General features: G+C 37.9%; 1 protein-coding gene across 1 annotated transcript in view; it reads right to left on the reverse strand.

Moving 5' to 3' along the window:
• Window positions 1-19,866, reverse strand: part of NBAS (NBAS subunit of NRZ tethering complex) — a 357,350-nt gene that overhangs the window by 187,871 nt on the left and 149,613 nt on the right. The window contains exons 24-26 of the mRNA XM_024119119.3: window positions 14,238-14,423; window positions 12,767-12,940; window positions 5,095-5,228 (exon numbers count right to left, since the gene is read on the reverse strand). Of these exons, the coding sequence (XP_023974887.1) occupies window positions 5,095-5,228; window positions 12,767-12,940; window positions 14,238-14,423 (494 nt within the window). The remainder of the gene's footprint in view (window positions 1-5,094; window positions 5,229-12,766; window positions 12,941-14,237; window positions 14,424-19,866) is intronic.

A 19,866-nucleotide genomic window follows, 5' to 3' on the forward strand; every position in this document is an offset into this window, starting at 1 on the left:
GGACTAGGAGAAACATTACCGTGAAAAAGATCATAAACTAATAAAAACGTGGCTGATAGGGTAGATTTACCACGGCACAACGCACGTACAAGCGCAAGGGATTTGGTAGAAAAGTTAAGCAACTGCTACAAAAGCCCTCTGCCACCCTCTGCAACTCTGTGTCCCAGCCTTGGAGGGACGACTCTCAACTGAGAACCACTGTACCTGACACTCTCAGGTGCCTTCCAACCAATGATTCAACTGAATTCCAGCAATCCTTAGGATTTAATAAGAAAGCTAAATTAAAATCTTTATCTGGACTTGGAAAATTAAAAATGACCTAATTGAACACAAAAGTCTCACTCACTATTTTTAAAACTATCAATCTGTCCTGATCTAAATCTACGTGGCAATTATTTCATGCAATTTACAAAGATTATACTATCTTTTTAAACCAAGTTTCAGGCCTTGGACTAGAGTGATAAATTAGGGTATATTCCACTTAAAGTCCTTCAAAAAAAAAAAAAAAAAAAGATCATTCATTGGAGATAACTTCAATTAACATACTCATTCAGAAACAATATTTTTTAAATTATCATTTTGTAACTCTACAATAAACATTTGTCACTGATTTTCAGAATATAGTGTTCTTCCTCTGTGAACTGACATTCACAAACATAATGACTAAAGATTTTTTTCAGCCAGATGAAATGTGCTGCCTAGGTAAGATGTATAAAAATTTAATTTCCTAAATAGTGAAAAAATACAGTTAACCATTTGGTAAACAACAACCATTTAACCACTAAAAATACACGACTGATCACTGGGGGAACGTGAATCGACAAAGTTGGCACGAGGAGCAAAGAGAACCAGAGTAAGTATTTTGAAGGCCTATATTTTAATACTAGGCTAATTTATAATTGCAAATTATTTAGAAAATTATAATTATGAAATACAATCATTAAGAAATAAATGGAACAACAAAAGAGTACCATGCTATTTTTTATGTTTACCAAAAAAAAAAATCTGTTAGATCAGAAACCATTAATCTGAAGCCGAAAAAGCTTTCAGCCACACATACACAAAAGAGGCATTTCTTAGCCTACACATTCTTTGAAAACAAATATACTCATCCTCTCATTATAATGTCTACATAAAAAATGTTCTTTTAATATCATCATTCAATTGATATCATGACTATCTCCTCATGGTAGGCAAATTACTATTTAAAAGTTAACAGATAAGCTCTAATTGATATTTATGCTTATTTGATGTTACTGAAGAACTAAGTCTAATACATTTATTTTTAAAAATTGCACATGCCAGCTGGAAGTCAATGATCTTACCTAGATGATTCAGGACAACCAAGGGGCACCAAGTGGCAGAGGGACCATCAAATCACCCACCTAGACCATGTAAGGAAGAAACTCCCACCACTTCTGCTCTCTGAGATGCTTGTTAGGAAGAGGATTCTGCATCTCTTGTCACCCTCTGGGAAGAGCACCTTGACTACTGATACTCTGACATCCACTGGGCTGAGGTTTTTAAATGATGAGTAAGGACGGTTTGCTAAAAAATTGTTAATACAATCCACGTTACCAGCCCTTTGTTTGCCTACTGAAGGCCCACGGTTCCCAGAGGTACACTTGCTGCTCTTCACTGAGGATGGGAGGGAGCTTGTGGTCATATCTGTACAGGTTTGGGTAATACATGGATGTTGTGATTATAACTTTTCCTACATGAAGATTCCCTAAACCTGGACTGAGGAAGGGAAGTATTAACCACTAGTACAGTCTCCATTTAGCTTTACCAGTAACAAGGCTAACTGCTTTCTTTCTTGGGGGTTAGTACTTAGACCCTTAATGAGAAGAGATGAATAATCAGGATCTACAAACCAACCAACATTTCTGTAACATAATACACAGAATCTAAGATTACCTTACCCCTCCTAAAATCAAAACTGAAGCAAGATTGACAATCTAGCTGCTCACATATAAGGCAATTTCCCAAGGACTCCTATAATGAAAAGCCTTCAGCTTGTAACAAGGCATCCAATCAACTTTTACTATCTTAGATATAAATTAATGGCCAAGAATCACTAGACATGGAGGAAAGGTCCTCACAGTAAAAACAGAGATGCAAACAAACCGAATATGAAAAATCAGAGATCACGGTGGGGTAAGGGTAATGCAGGGTGTAGAAGTGAATTTATGCATCTATGAAACAAGAGCAGGATATTATTTTGTTTGAAAGTGAATGAGAAAAAGTTCTTGGAATTTAAATAAGAAAGCCAAAATAGGGGCTTCCCTGGTGGCGCAGTGGTTGAGAGTCCGCCTGCCAATGCAGGGGACACGGGTTCGTGCCCCGGTCTGGGAGGATCCCACATGCCGCAGAGCGGCTGGGCCCATGAGCCATGGCCGCTGAGCCTGCGCGTCCGGAGAGAGGCTGTTCACAACAGTGAGAGGCCCGCGTACCGCAAAAAAAAAAAAAAAAAAAAAAAAGAAAGCCAAAATAAATTTTAAATTCAAAATATGGATTAGAAGATAAAACTATAGAAATCGCCCTGATCACTTAACAAAAGATCAAAACATGGGAAAAAGAACAAAAAGGGCAGTAAATAAATTTAAAATGTGCAAAAAAAACAGAAAAAAGAAGGACATGCAAATAAACTTATCAAGGAAACTTAACGGGAAAAAAATATAAGAAAATTTCCCAACAGTTTGAAGGACATGAGTTTCCAGGTTGAAATACACGATTTAAATGAACAATGATAAATTTCAGACTCAGAATAAAACACATCCTTATGATATTTCAGAACATGAGAAATGAAGGGAAGGTACTGAAGTATTCCAAAAAGGGGAGGAAAAAGCCGTATAATAGCCTTGGACTTCTCAACAACACTGGAAGGAGAAGACAAGAGTGATGCCTTCGAAACTCACAAGGAAAAGGATCAGAAACCTAGAGTTCCATACACAGCCAAGCCTTCTATCAAGTGTAAGGATGCAATTATGATATTTTTTTGACATGTGATAGTCTTAAAATAAAAATGCCTCCATGCAACATTTGACAGGAAGCTATTCAAGATTATGTTCCATCAAAATAAGGGAATAAGTAAAGAAAGAAAAAGATAATAATCCCAGAAATGCAATATGCAACACAAGAGAGTTGCAAACAAAAGTCCAAGGATGAATGCTGTACAGCAGAGAAGAGAACAATTCATATCAAAGGAAGAGAAAAGACAATTCTAAGAAAGATGTTTCAAAAGAGGGAGAGAGAGAGACATCGAGTGAAAAGAGAAAGGAGAGATTACTAGATATTTTTACCTTGAAAAGGAATTTTACACTTCTGTCAGAAGAGTGGGGGAGGTAAATGGAAACAAAAAACAATGACAAAAAAGGAAATTATTCAATCCACGAAAAGCAAAAAGTTGCAGAAAAAGGAAATACAATCATACCTAGCTCTGTGAAAACAGTATATACATAATCATAATGATAGAAATACCACTTTGACTACACTGAAAAAAATGGTTAAGAGAAGTAGGTATGGGGGAAGGGTAGGCTTCAATGAAAGGAAGTCAATAATCATCTAAAATTGTAAAATCAATAAAGAGCAACGTGAGCATAATATTTTAAAGGACGCAGGCAAAGTCAAGAAGAAAAACATGACCTACAATGAGTGTTTACTTTTAGAAGACAGGTATTCAAGGATGGGGAAGGAGAGCAACCAATAGTTTATCAATTACAAGTCTTCCTGTACCCTGATTTTAACTAGTACATACATTATTTACTCTATGGTTAAAAATTAGAAGGGGCTCATGTTCCCTTGGACTTCATGATTTTAGAATAGCACCTCCTCATCCCCACCAATTTGTTTTTCTCCAGGTCACTGACTTTTCAAAGTAAAAAGACAATATAACCTATAGAATATCTCACAGTCTGTATTTATCTATTTTTCTTCTTCATGGTGTTATTTAACTTGTCCTCTTATTCCCTACATTGACTGTAAACTAGAAGTTTGGCTTAAAGGATTGATTAGATTCAGGGTAAGTAATTTTACTTCACACTGCTTCTCACCAGGAGGCACATATGGCTAGGCTGCCTGATTGTAAGTGATGTCATATTTGATAACTTGATCAAAGGTGACGGCAGTCAGACTTAGACTCTATAAAGGTAAATTTCCCCTTTGAAATTACAAAAAAAAAAAAAATATTTGCTAAAGGTAATACTTTGGTACCATGCAAATATCCCTTCCCCATCAATTTTTCACCTGATTTCAATTCTATTACTGACTACGTGAAACAATTATTTCACATTGGGTTGCAAAATCAAGTGACTTCTATCATTCATTTCACACAAAAAATAAAAATTTCCTTGGAAGGAAAAGAGAGAGAGAAAAGAAGAAAGAGAGAGGAGAAGAAGAAAACCAAAGCATGAGGAAGATTTCTTGTCTAAACACCTGATTTTGCAAATGAGGAAACTGATGACCATAGAAGTTGCGTGACTCAGGTGTAGTCACAAAGGCTTAGAAACAGGCCCACCGATTTTTCATTCAGTGCTTTTCCATGTGCTGTTATTAACTTCTCCAGATATGAAATTTATAATATGTACTGTGTGTTAAAAGAGTGATTAAAGGAATGATTGTTATGTGACTTCCAAAGAGAAAATATAATCTGATTTGCATATCACTAAATGAGGTATGTATATCCATACATTATAACTTAGAAGTTTTATTCTGGGCAAGGGCCAAGAACAAACAATTCATAGAAAAAATACAACTAGCCCATAAATAAGGAAAAAGCTTAAGTAGAAACACAATTTAAAACAAAGAGATATCACCGTCTATCCACTTAAGAGAGTACTTTTTGTTGTGGCGGTAGTGATATTCTTGCTTGCTTTTTAATGGATAATTATCAAGGTTAACAAAATTATAGTGACGTCCTATATACTGTTAGAAAAACAAGTGTCTATCTCGAGGCAACAGGCTTGCACGTGATCTCATTTTCTTCTTTATATTCCCCAAATTCTCTACAATGAACATTCAGAGAAGCAACATCTTCATTTTAACTGTTAGAGTAAAAAGACACAACCATAACAAAGGCACACTGTGGATTCTTACCCATATCCTCTTTGTGGCAGACATTCTAATAAGTCATAGCAAAGAGCGAGCTGGTCATTTCGTTCACAGTTATAGATGCATTCTAGTGCTACTGCCATCAGTTGGTCCTGATCAGGAATTATTTTTTGCTGCAACTAGAGAAATAAAGCATGTTGTGCTAAATGTCAATAGATTTACATTCAGTTTTGCCATATCCCAGTACCACTGTCAATAGAATATTAAATAGCTCAATTAATCAGCTGCAGAAACAAATCCTGGTTTTTCTTTAGCTTACAAACTTTTGGGGTCTTTAATTATTCTAAATGAAATTGCATTTTAATTACAGAATCAGCAAGAAAAGAAAATTTGTACCCATAAGCTTTGCATCTGCTGAAAACAGATTCTTCAATTCATGACCCATTCAAGACAAAGCAGATAGAAGAAACACAGTGAACTAAAAAGGCAATTCATTAAAAACAACATTTCTAACCCTAAAACCAAATTTTATGTGTTTCAATCACAAAAATATATAAAATTCCTTAACTAATATTCAGAGATGTTCAAACTTACTATTTTTCAGTGTGCATTAGGTATTAGTCATTGGACACAACAGTACTGACATTCTACTCGAAAGAAGTCGCATTGTAATGCCGTAATATTCATATCCCAAAATACACTCCATATTTCTGATGCAGAAAAATGGCTCTTGGGGGTCACTTTCCCATTGTAAACCACAGAGACCCATTCTTAAAGTATTTTCTAAGATATAAAAATAACAGATTTGTGCCTTGTTTTTCTCATCTATAAAACTGGAATATTAACATCTTCTTAATAGCATTGCTGTGAGGATTAAATAAAGTAATACATGTAGAATGCTTATGTTATTACCACCACGAAACCAAAATGGAAGTTTGAAACTATTTTCTTAGAGCCCTTTACAACAACAAAATAAGCTTAAGATGATTTCCATAATAACCATCTACTACTTTTCAACATTTCAGTAGAAACTCACAAAACAGAGAAAAAAGTGATGAAGAGAAGCTGCCAAACAAAGGCATTTTCTCAGTAGAAAAACCACATCAATGGATGAGAAGAAGAAATGGATGGAAAGAGGAAACCTTAGTAAGGTTATCAGGGAAGAAAAGTTTTCTAAAGTACTTGGGTTAAAGGATTCTTCAAGGTATTAAGAAATATATCATTGGGCTTCCCTGGTGGCGCAGTGGTTGAGAGTCCGCCTGCCGATGCAGGGGACACGGGTTCGTGCCCCGGTCCGGGAAGATCCCACAGGCCGCGAAGCGGCTAGGCCCGTGAGCCATGGCCACTGAGCCTGCGCGTCCGGAGCCTGTGCTCCGCAACGGGAGAGGCCACAACAGTGAGAGGCCCGCGTACCGCAGGAAAAAAAAAAAAAAAGAAAGAAATATATCATTAATTTGACATCAACATTTGACAAAGAGTTAGTTATCCAAGTTTGCAAAGTGACAAACTGGTGAAATAGGGACAAGCAGGGCACAACAAAAGTGTCAGTAAAGCAGAAACTAACACACCATTGTAAAGCAATTATACTCTAATACAGATGTTAAAAAAAAAAAATTAACGAAAATAGCTAGCTTTTCCCATTTTCTTATTGTGTGCCAGGTACTGTTTCTAAGCGCTTTAAGTGCATTAATTCACAAATCCTCAAAACAATCCTGTAAGGTTAGTGCTAGTATCATTTCTATTTTACATAAAGGGAAAATCGAGGCACTGAGGGGACGAACAACTTGCTCAAGGCACAGAGCTGGTCATGGTCAAGCCAGGATTTGAATGCAGGCAACTGGCTCCAGAGCCTAAGCTAAGTGTTAGCTCTCACAATCCTGCAGAAGAGCTTCATGTACGGAAGAACGGAAGAGTCTGAGAAAAAATATAGTAATAAACAATAAAAAAATATGTAATAAAAAATATGGTAAGGAAGCATCTGAGGAAGATGAAAAAACTGAAACCAGTTTCAGTCAAGGAACGACGTGGGAAACCAGCTGAAACAGAAGCCAGAGCCCTTGATGTTTTCCTCCATCTTCCTGCTTCCTGTCTTTCCCTCCCTGAGACGCTGAAGTGTCACTTGAAAGTTAAATGTTCTAGAGTCCCTATTTGATCAGGTATGTTCAAAACCCTTAAGTAGACTTTCAATGTGAAAGGTAAAGAGTAAACTTTTGGCCTTTCACTCAGGCTCCTTCATGGCCTGGTGCCCACCCACTTTTCCAGTCCTATGAACCACTGCCTCTCTGCTCAAAGTTTTAGTCCACTCAGGTTAAATAATTTGCCTTTCTCTAAACATGGCATTAGTCTGATTACGTCCCTTTGTCTTATTCTACTCCTACCTGGAATGTCTTCTCAAGGAACTTCTTAAAACCTTAGTCTCTAAAACCTCCCGAATAATCCAGCTTTATGTCCATTTGGTTGACTTCAATGGACTTCCCCAGATTTCCAGAGTCTCTTGCTTATACTTGATAACTGCTGGTCCAAGGAATAAATCCTCATACTACTCTCTATGTGAATTCTTATTCCTCTCTGTACTCCTATGGCACCTTTCCGTTCTCTTCCTGTGCCACTCAGCATATCCTTCTTAATACACTCTACTGTGAACGTGAATTATAATGCTCACATTAAGATACTTTTCACTGCTGTCCTATTAGACTCTCCACAGATGTCCAACTTCATATAGTAAGACACACTTCCTTTTATTCTCATTATTCCTGTACTAATATCTCAGTGGTCACTATTAAACCATCATTTGTCCCACCTCAAGCTAATAGAAGGGAGCCCATTTAGGACTTTCCAGGAAATCAATAAATCTTCCTCACCATGGGCAGCAAATTTTCTCCCATATTGCATAGCAAGGTAAAATGTAACAAAGTCATAATTTCTTTTAAAAGGTCTTAAAATTATGCACTAGTAGACAACTAGAAAAAGAACAACAGATGTTAAGCTAGAATACTTGGGAAACCGCCGAGAAACAAGCAACAAAAGAAATCAGTAAAACAGTGAAAGAATCACTGAAAATTATCACACAAAAATCAATAACTTTCATATACACAAACAATAAAGTTAGAGAAAATGAGGGTAAATAAAACTCAATTTGTAATGTAAACAGAAAATTAAGTGGTTAGGAATAGATTTAACAAGAAATGTGCAAAACCTATATAAGGAAACATTTTAAACACTCCTGAAAGACACTAAGAAAGATATGAACAAATAGAATGATGTCCCCTATTCTTGAATAGGGTGACTGAACACTATACTAAAGTTCAGATAGAAAAAATATATATACAAGAATAACTTTTAAAAAACTGGGGGAAGAAAACACTACAGAGGACTACTACCCATACCAGACTTTAAAAACAGACTATAAAATCTCTATAATTAAAACAGTGTGGTACTTAGTATATGGACAAACAGACCAATAAAACAATAGAATTAGACTCAGAACAAATGGAAATTTTGTATATGACAGAGGTGGCATCTCAAATCACTCAGGTACAGATGAACTTTTTAAATAAATGGTGCTGCAACAACTAGGTAGCATTAGGGAAAACATAAAACAGATCCGTATCTCACACCCTGCAAAAGAACACACTCCAAATAGATTAGGGGTCTAAACATAAAAATAAATCCATACAAGTACTAGAAGAAAACATGAGTGATTTCTTCTTTAACCTTGTAATAGGAAAAGGTTTTCCCATCATGCCTCAAAATACAGAAGCAATTTTTAAAAAAATTGCTCAATTTGATTACACAAAAAATAAACTGTAAACAATTCTGCATGACATAATACACCATAAACAAAGTCAAAAGACAACCTACCCACTGGGTGAAATAGTCACAACAGAAACCACAGAAAAAGGACTAATTACACTAATATATATGAATTTCTAAAAGTTAAGGCACAAAGAAACAAAAATCAAAGTGAAAAATGGGGAAAAGGCAGGAATGGACAATTCACAAAAATGACAATGCCTCTCAAGCATATGAGAAAATGTTCAAATTCACTCATATTTAGAGAAGTACAAACTAAAACAACACTGAAATGTAATTTTTCACCCATCACGGTGGCAAAATCTTTTAAATATGACAACAAATTGTGACTGCAAAGTTGTGGAGAAACAGCCATGCTCACACATTGCTGGTGGAAATGTAAATTGGAACAACCCGTCTGGAGAGAAATGTGGTAATACCAACACAACCCCGCCTTTAGAGCCCGGAATCCCCTTGCAGTAATATACCCTGAAGATATGGCAATAATACAAAATAAATATAAACAGGTTACTCGTTGTAGCACTGTTTGCAACTGTAAAATACTGGGAATAGCACAGAAAACTAGTGAGACTGGGTAACAGTTTTCAGTTTTATATTTTAATTTATATAACCACACGTGACTAGTGGCTACGATACTGAACAGCACAGTCCTAGAGGCACTTTTCGATGTCCTAAGGAGTGTGGGCCCAAAGTAGGCCAACAGGAAACTGCAGCTGAGAGTTTACAGTGTTAAGGAGACTTTCCCATTTGTCCACATTACTGGAATACAGTCTGGTATCTACGAGCAGAAGGGTCTAGGAAGTATTCAATACTTCTAATTTGGACACACCCTAGGAATACGGGAGAACTGGAAATAGGACAGACTTTTTGAAACCTGAAACAGCTCAATACCCGATCAGATTAAAGTGACCTTCACCATAAGAGAATGGTGGGAACAGCAAAAACAAGAGTGGCATATTCCATATTCCCCCAGATTCTAATCTATTATCCCTCGGTTGGGCCCAGAAAATTGTTTTCTTTTTAATCCATATAGTTCTAATGCAAAAATGCGTTAAAAAAAAAAAACGTATAAAAGACAGAAAACGATACGAGAAGGTAGAATATTTTATTTCCAAGTCATCTCTATCCAGACTTGCCCAAGTTACTTCACAAGTTTCACTTCCCAAAGAGGGATTCAAGCAAAGAGCAATGGCTTAAAATCAGAAATGAGTGCTTAAAATCAGGATGTTATAAAAGAGAGGAAGAGTCTGAAACACATGAGATAGTTGAAAAGACAAATTTGTATCTGCCTTAGGGTTCCCATTGTTTGCTCCCCTCTTTCCAGTAGAGGATTGTTCTTCCCTGCCGCATTAACACCAGGTGTGGCCACAGGGCCTTCAGCCTGTGAAATGTGAGAGGGAGTAATTTGAGACACTGGGAGCTAAGCTTTAAGAGCCACTGTGTGCTTCTACTTTGTTCTTTTCCCTGTGCCACAAGTTAGAAAAGGGGACTGTTCTTTCAGCCTGAGTCCTGGAATGAACCAGACATGGAACACAGCAGAAGGCCAACCGCAGCCTACGTGACACTTGTGAGAAACGAACGTTTGCTGTTGTCGACTACTAAGATTGCCAGGTCATTTGTTAATGCAGCATATACACCTTAACCTCAGCTGTTGGACACAGAAATCACGGCTCCCTTTATAGCACTACAAATACCTTGTGCATGATTCATGGCAGATCCAAGGTAAATTCTTTTTGCGAACAGTCAAGGGAAATAAAATAAAAACAATGCTCCAAGGACAATCCTAGCACGGCAAATAAATGTAACCAAGTGATCTAAAGCATCATAATGAAACCCAGAGTTAATCATTCATTCCTGCATCTGCCCTGCCAAAATGCACTGAGCACGTGCTCTCTACAAGGCACTGTGCTACCCCTGGCAGCACAGAGCCACCGGAGACAGAGGACAGACCCAGGAAACCAAGAGAGGGGGAGACAAACTTGAACAAGCAATGACAGCACAGTGAGATATGCATTATTCTAGAGGCAGCTACTAGGCCCACCCTATAGCACAGATAAGTCCCCCGAGGTTTCACAGCAGGATCCTGAAGGGTAGGCAGGTATTTGTTAAATGAAGGAAAGGGGCCTGATTATCACAAGCAAAGGAAACAGCCTCACAGAACACAAAAAGGCATGAAAGAACCTGACAGGGTCAAGAGGTGAAAAGTCAGTGTGTGTAAACCAGTGCATTCATGAAGGGAAATGAGGCTGAAGAGGTAGACTAGAAGCAGACCGCAAAGAACCTTCCACGCCACTTAAGAGAGCCCAACATTTCCCCTGCGGGCAATGGTAGGCCACCAGAGATTTTCTGTAGATCATGACATGATCAAATTTGTGCTGTGGAAAGATAACATCGATAGAAATAGAGAGGGTGGATTGGAAAGGAAGAGCCCAGCAACACCATTGTTCTCTGCTTTGATTCTGACATATTTCAAGAAAGGCAAATGGCTATATATTTTATTCAAAAGGCACATGCTAAATTGCCAAGTAAAAACAACAAAAAGCTGACTATATACAAAGGATTTACAAGACTCTGTAAGGAAGAAGAATCGCAAACAAGGTTACTCGAAAGAATTTAAAGTCACTTCTCTCTTCCTCATAAAACATTCATATTCAACCCATCCTGCTTCTCACATAGCATTCTGCTGTCATAAGCAACCCACCCTCGGCTCATAGTAAACCAGCCCAAATTTAAAATCAGAATACTAAGTGGAAACTGCTTATGAGAAGATGGAAAACTTTAAATAGCCAACGAACAGAGATATTTCTGACAGACAGCCCTTCCAGAAACCAAAAAATGTGCGAGATTAACTAAGCAATGCTTTCCTTTTCATCTTGATTATAATGGTCTATGACCATATACCTTAGAGGACATCAAATTGCTAACAAAGGCTAGTACAGGGAGTACTTTCAATTAGAATTTAGGATTAGAAGGGGCCTTCAATGCTTCTGCTTGAATCCCAACCTAATGCTTTAACTCTCACTACAAAGTCAGTGCCTCGAGTGACTACGCCATACTGCTTGAGTTCCCTCCAATGGAAAGGGAGCCACTATCCCTTGAAACAGTATATTTGATTTATGGTTAAATTAAGAGGTAACTTACATTTCAAAAGTAACCCGCACTTAACAAAACGATTTATCACCAGTAAATCTGAACAACTATTTGATTTCAATAAAAAAGATAGACAGATAGACAGACAGATAGACAGATAGATAGATAGATAGGTCTGTCTTCAGCAAATATAAGAGTTATTAAGAATAATAATAAGATCTCTTTACGGGATCCTAAAAATTTTAATAAATACTTTGAAGGTCCTCAAGGGTAGAAGTCTTTTCTTCTTCTTCTATTGGTGTTACAGTAAAGCATAATGGTTAAGAACACAGCTGGGAAACTAGAAAACCTATGTTTGAACTCAAGGTTCCACTTCTTACCGTGACCCCGGGCAATTGCCTAACCACTCTGTTATCACGATTTTCTTTTCCTGTAATAGTAATATAATCAAAATATCTACATCATAGGATTGTTACAAGGATTAAATGAGTTAACACTTGTAAAGTGCCTACCTATAGTAAGAATTCAATACCTTTCAATTATTAGTCTTTTTGGTATTGCCAGTTTCCACAAGGTAGTAAAGAGTCAACAAACTTTGGAGTAAATCAATCAAGGTAAACATAATCTTAAAAACTTCCAAAAAAATTTTGGACTAAACTGCTAAAGCATTTTTAAAGAATAAAATGATAACTACTTCTTCTGTTTAAAGAGAAATTACTTGCAAAGCCTAGTATTAAAAAATTTGTAAATAAAACCTAATTCTGTAGGGAAAAAATTACAGAGATTTTTTTAAGATGTTAAAGTTTCTACTTACATCAGGCTTGGAATGTTGAAATATCTTCAGGGGAAATTTTAAGTCTCCTTTAGCTAAAGTTACTAAATATTCCTTTAATAGCTCATTAGCCACACCAGGAGACTGTTTCTCACAACGATGAAGAAAGGGAACCATCCATTGGTAGGCACTTGTCACATAATTGTCCTCAGAACACTGAAAATGTAATTCACCAAAACAAACACACGTTAAATTAAATACCTGATAATAACAGACAAGTTAAAGCTCAAGGATAATCAGACTCACGTGAAATAATGAAAGCCCAACACTTTCTAAAACATTCTCCAACTCACGCCTCACAAGGAGACTGAGAGGCAGCCAGATAATCACCCTCTGCCTGGGGTTGATAGAGCCTGTAACAGCAGCAAGAGCACTGTGGTCCATCGCTTTAGTACCACGACCACCCTGGGGGCCCTGACAGCCTAAGCCCAGCCCTGGAAGACAAAGATGCTGCAGCTGCTGCTCAGACCTGAGGTCTTCCAGAGCAAAGAGAGATTCTGTCCCAAAGTGTATGTATGTGTATGTGTAAAAAGAGTTAGCGGGTGGGGGGGGGGGGGATAGGCCGACAGAAAGTGTGAAAGAGAAAAGAACAGAGAGAGATATGCATAAGGAAGCTCTAGAAAGGAGCCACTTGAGAAATCCCAGATTCTCTTCCACCCTTTTCCTCTTCTTCTGTTTGTTTTACCCCTTCACATCCACCTTCACGAAACTCCAAATGACACACATAATCTTACTCATTATCCCTGAAATTATACAATCCCTTCTCTTCTTTATCCCAGGAGATACACCTGAATATCTTAAGAGGCATCTTGCAGGTAACACAACTCAATCTTCACTGGGTGGATCACAGGGAAAAGAAATTAGTAAGAGAAAAGGAAGGGAGGGACAGAGGGAAAGAGAAAAGGGGGATTGATAAGAGGAAAAAAGATGGTGAGAGGCATGAGAAAGAGAGGAAAAGTGGGCTCAGTAGAAATCGGTTCCTAACTTTGGAGACTGTACATTCCCCCCCGAGTGACCCCCCCAAAAAAATCTAAGAATGGCCGGGCAAATTCTCCCTCACATACAAACCCTGAAGCCAAGATGTTTTCTTCATACAACCACCCAGCCAATCATCTGAATACACACGTAGTTGGGAATTTTAACAAAATGAAGGATTAGAAACATGATTACGAGAATGACAGCTAATTTAAATATGCCTCGCTAGAGGTGGGGAAGAAAGTCATATACAGATAAGTATGAATGAAGGGCAAAGAAGGTACAAAACCAGCCAAAATGGTTATGGATGCCTTCAGTAATTTATTCACAAAACTTGATTTTTTTTTTTAAGTCAAGAAACCTTCCTTTATTGACTAAGTTCTCTGGTTTGAAGGACACTACATCTTTGGCTTTGAGACACATATTAATCAAAGTACATATAGAATAGTTAAAAAGAAAGTTTTAAAATAAAACCTACACTATTCATCAGTAATCTTAGTTTTTCAATGTCTTTCATCTGCTGGAGTTCTTTCAAGGTTAGGGTTAAATCACACCCTGCTTCATAAACCAGTGCTTCCAGAGTAACCAAATTATCACAGAGAACCAGCAAACCAGGAATATTCCGCTCCATTCCAAGTCGAATAAGTGACAATGCACAGTCAACCTAAAATGGAAAGACAACAGTAAGTCTCTGAGTATTATATCTTTTTTTTCCATATGTTCTAAAGTAAAAGTCTCTAGTATAGAATCTAGCAATAATCCTTATAATCATTTTATATAAAACTGCATTACTACATACTTTTTTATTCAGTACAAAAACATCAGACTTGGGCTTCCCTGCTGGCGCAGTGGTTGAGAGTCGGCCTCCCGATGCAGGGGACACGGGTTCGCGCCCCGGTCCGGAAGGATCCCACGTGCCGCGGAGCGGCTGGGCCCATGAGCCACGGCCGCTGAGCCTGCGCGTCCGGAGCCTGTGCTCCGCAACGGGAGAGGCCACAACAGTGAGAGGCCCGCGTACCGCAAAAAAAAATCAGACTTCTTTATGAAATATATCAGCACCAAACTGTCCCAAAAGAATCAAATAATCACCAAGAAATACTGAAAATAAAAATAAAAGAAAGACAACCATCTTCAATTCATAGAGCATTACAGTTTACTGAGCTGTTTACATATATTTGTCTATTTAATTCTCAGAACATTAACAAGCAGGAAAAAAAAAAAAAACATAGCTAGGTAGTGATAATGTCAAATTGACCTATTTTCACTATAACGCTCTGCCCCAAAAAGAATGCTTGGCTTCCATAGTCCTGTACAGCACCTCTCCTTCCACAAGTCCTCCCTATAGACGACATTCAATAAACTCTTGCTGAACGATTAACTCTGATTAATTCAACCTTCTCTGTCCCAATTTAACTATTCAGATCTCCCTTACAACAAAACAAAGAATCATCTTTCTGCAGATGCTCAATACACAGCAATTTCACTCCCATCACTTGATTAGGTTTATAAAATGGACATATTCTGATTGACAGCAAAATCATCTAACATGGCCTTAACCCCCAGCGCCTTATACTTCTCCTTACTTGCTCCCTTACTCCTAGAAAAGCAATTATTTATTGAGAACCTACTATGACCTGAACACCATTCTAAGTGTTAGGAATACAAAACTAAATAAGATGAGGTCTCTTCCTTCAAAGATGTCTCCACCTCAGAGGGAAACACAATCTGGTAAATTAATGATTGAAGTGGGGTGAGGGTGCCTGGGATCTCAAAGTAGCCCAACCTGAGAGTCACGAAGTCTCCCAGAGGGGAGAACACTTAAAATGGGTTTTAAAGAATCAGTGGATATTAGTAAGTAAAGAAAGAAGAAGCGCAGGAGAACAGCATGGAAGGCAGAGATGCATGAATGTTGTGGAAGTACGATTAGTTCCATAAACTGAAAAGAAGGTATGAAGTGAAGCGATGAAAAACAAGGCTAGAGTAGCAGAGAAGGGCCAGATAAAAAAGAACATCATTTGCTGAGCTAAGGAATTTGCAGTTTACCCCAAAATGCAAATCTAAAGGATTTTCGGCTGAGGCATGTCATAAATAGACTTACACTTTGGAAAGAATACTCAGTAAGTATTTATTGAATTAATGACAAATGAAATATGAATGAACTGGAAATGGACTGGACTGAAAGTAAGCAGACTAGTTAGGAGAACTGCAATTACTAATATCAGAAGACTCTCTACTAGTGACAAGAATAGCCCCCTGGGGGGACAGCAATATTTAAGGGACGAGCCAAAGACCCTGAGCCACACTGCGGAAAGGAACATGAACAACTAAGACAAAGACAATGAAGAAAGTGAAATGACACCACAGAAGCCTAAGGAGAAGAGATTGCAGGGAAAAGGAAGCAGTAGTGTCAAAGGACAATGTTGTTAAACACCAAATGAAGGGGATCTGACATTAAAAGGCGAGCAGGGAGCCTTACTGATGGAGTTCCCGTGGAGACACCAGACACCAGGGAAACGAGGAGTAAACAAACACTGAGGAAGTGATTACAAAGAGCAGAGTGGCTATCTCTGAGCTGAGCTGTGATGGAAAGAAGACAGATAAAACGGAAGCTAGGGAGAAAATGGCTCTAATTTATATATATATATATATATATATATATATATATATATACACACACACACACACACACACACACGCACACACACACACACACACACACATATGAAATAGGAGTGATTTGAACTTTTTATGTCCAAGAAAAGGCACGGGGGTTACAGACCAGAGGTTGAAGATACAGGGGAGAGAGAAAAAATGAGTGCTAGAACAATCCTGAGCAGGGGGGTGTGGAATCCAGGGTACAGGTAAAGAAAGAAGTTCAGGAGAATGCAAGAGAGACCTCTTCCTGTGGGAAAGCTGGAAAGAGTAGGGCAAATGGAAGTGCTTTCTCAACTTTCACCATGAAATACAAAGCAAAATCACTGCTGAGAATGATGAAGGAAGCGTTGGTGCGAGGAAAGGAGGAAATGGGGAGAGGAAACAGTCATGCAGCGCAAAGAAAAAATGCCAAGCGATATCACAGATCCACCCAAAGCCCTTCCAGGACTCAGGGATTAACAGGTGAAGAGGTGAAAAAGGAAGAACTGCCTGTTCAGTTGAAAAGAGTGGCACACATAGAAATAAGGGGGAAAACTACAGGTAGATAAGGCATGAGGCAAAAGGGAAGGGGTCCGGAAATACCTCAGCAAAGGGACAATCAATGTCGGAAAAGCCACATCTACCTGTACACCAAGTTCTTAAAACCTCAGAAAATCTCAGAAAGTATGAAGAAACTTGATATGTAAAACACAACTTTGTGCACTAGTCTGAACACATAGCACATTAGCAATCTGTAACACACTCAACCAATTTTGCGATCCAGATCTGTGTTTCTAATATCAACTTTGACGCTGTTGCTTTCCAAGATAATCACTGAAGTAAAAATGTTTGAAAATCAAATTACTGACACCTTAAAGTAGGTTCTGTTACAACTTACAGAATTATACCACATACCCCAAGCCCCCAATAGATAAATTTCACCACTATATGTACACATTTTCCTAAACCAACAAACAAGATTTCCAAAAGCCATTTATAGGCACTAAGGAAGAAGTAGTATTACATCAGTTTAATCTGTAAAAATGAAAAAGATAAAACTATGTCAGATTCCACTTTGATTATAGCATAAGCCACATGAAACATCAGTACATAAAATGAAGCTGAAGAACAATACCCCTATTATAAGTGTTTTTAAATAAATCAAAGAGATGAAAGAGTATACAGCCAGCTAAATAAAGCACCCCCAAATCACTTTCCTTTCTTTACAATTGTTCATTTTTTTAACTTTTTATTTTATATTGGGGTACAGCCAATTAACAATTTTGTAATAGTTTCAGGTGCACAGCAAATCTTTATAATTATTCTTGATTACTAAAACAGAAATCAAGACGTCTAGGAATTATAATTAGACTTAAAAAAATCATATTTCAGGAAGTGCTAACTTTGTTTTTAACAGACTTTCTTTTTTGGAGCAGTTTTAAGTTGACAGCAAAAATGAGCAGAAAGTACAGAGATTCCCCACATCCCCCCGGTCCCCACACATGCACAGCCTCGCCCGTTACCAACATCCCCCAGCAGGGGAGCACGTGTGTTACAATCAGTGAACCTATACTGACACACCATTATCACTCAGTGTTCACAGTTTACATTAGGGTTCACTCTTGGTGTTTACTTTCTGTGTGTTTGGACCAAAGTAGACTGACAGGTATCCATCATCATGGTATCATACAGAGTATTTTCACTGCCTTAAAAATTCTCTGTGTTCCATCTATTCATCCCTTTACCACCAACCCCTGTCAATCACTGATCTTTTTACTGTTTCCATCATTCTTCTTTTTCCAGAATGTCACGTGATGGGAATCAAACAGTATATAGCCTTTTCAGACTGGTTTCGTTAACTTAGTAATATGCATTTAGGGATCCTCCACACCTCTTCATGGTTTGATTGCTCATTTCTTTTTTAGAGTTCAGTAATATTCCATTGTGTGGATGTACCACTGTTTATTTTTCCATTTGCCCACTGAAAGACATCTTGATTCATCAACTGTAACTAACATACCACTCAAATGCAAGATGTTAATAATAGGGATAACTAGTGGGTAGGGCAGAAAGTGAGGGGAATATATGGGAACTCCGTACTTTCTACTCAATTTTTCTATAAATCTAAAGCTCCTCTAAAAAATAAAGTATTAATAAAATAAAGAAAGAAAGAAGATAAGTGTAAAAAATGATAATTTATTTTACATTCCAGTATAGGACATTTTTCTTTTTGTTAGTGCTATTTTTTTTTTTTTTTTGTGGTATGCAGGCCTCCCTCTGTTGCGGCCTCTCCCGTCGCGGAGCACAGGCTCCGGACGCGCAGGCTCAGCGGCCATGGCTCACGGGCCCAGCCGCTCCGCGGCATGTGGGATCCTCCCAGACCGGGGCGCGAACCCAGTTCCCCTGCATCGGCAGGCGGACGCGCAACCACTGCGCCACCAGGGAAGCCCCTGTTAGTGCTATTTTTTAAAAACCTGAATAAATATTTTGTAACCCAAATTTCAGTCATTAAACACTAAAACTGGTACTGGCAGAAAACCAGACACATAGATCAATAAAACAGAATTAAGAGCCTAAAAATAAATCCACATATGTATGGACAACTAATTTCTGGCAAAGGAACAAAGAACACACAATGGAGACAGGACAGTCTCTCCAATAAATGGTGTTGGAAAAACTGGACAGCTACATGCAAAAGAATGAAACTAGACCACTATTTCACATCATACACAAAAATCAATTCAAAACGGATTAAAGACTTGAATGTAAGACCTGAAACCCTAAGACTCCTAGAAGAAAACATAGGCAGTACACTCTTTGACATCATTCTAGCAATATCTTTCTGGATCTGTCTCCTCAGGCAAGGGAAACAAAAGCAAAAATAAACAAGTGGGACTATATCAAACTAAAAAGCCTCTGCACAACAAAGGGAACCATCGACAAAATGAAAATACAACCTACCAAATGGAAGAGGATATTTGAAAATCATGTATCTGATAAAGGGTTAATATCCAAAATATATAAAGAACTCACACAGATCAACAACACAAAAAACAAATACCCAATTAAAATATAGGCAGAGAAACACAAAACATCCCGAATAGCCAAAGCAATCTTGAGAAAGAAAAACGGAGCTGGAAGAAGCAGGCTCCCGGACTTCAGACTATACTACAAAGCTACAGTAATCAAGACAGTATGGTACTGGCACAAAAACAGAAATATAGATCAATGGAACAGAATAGAAAGTCCAGAGATAAACCCACGCACATACTGTCACCTTATGTTTGATAAAGGAGGCAAGAATGTACAATGGAGAAAAGATAGCCTCTTCAGTAAGTGGTGCTGGGAAAACTGGACAGCTACATGTGAAAGAAATAAATTAGAACACTCCCCAACACCATACACAAAAATAAACTCAAAATGGATTAAAGACCTAAATGTAAGGCCAGACACTATAAAATTCTTAGAGGAAA

Source organism: Physeter macrocephalus, chromosome 12, assembly GCF_002837175.3.
Source record: "Physeter macrocephalus isolate SW-GA chromosome 12, ASM283717v5, whole genome shotgun sequence".
Classification (NCBI taxonomy): Eukaryota; Metazoa; Chordata; class Mammalia; order Artiodactyla; family Physeteridae; genus Physeter; species Physeter macrocephalus.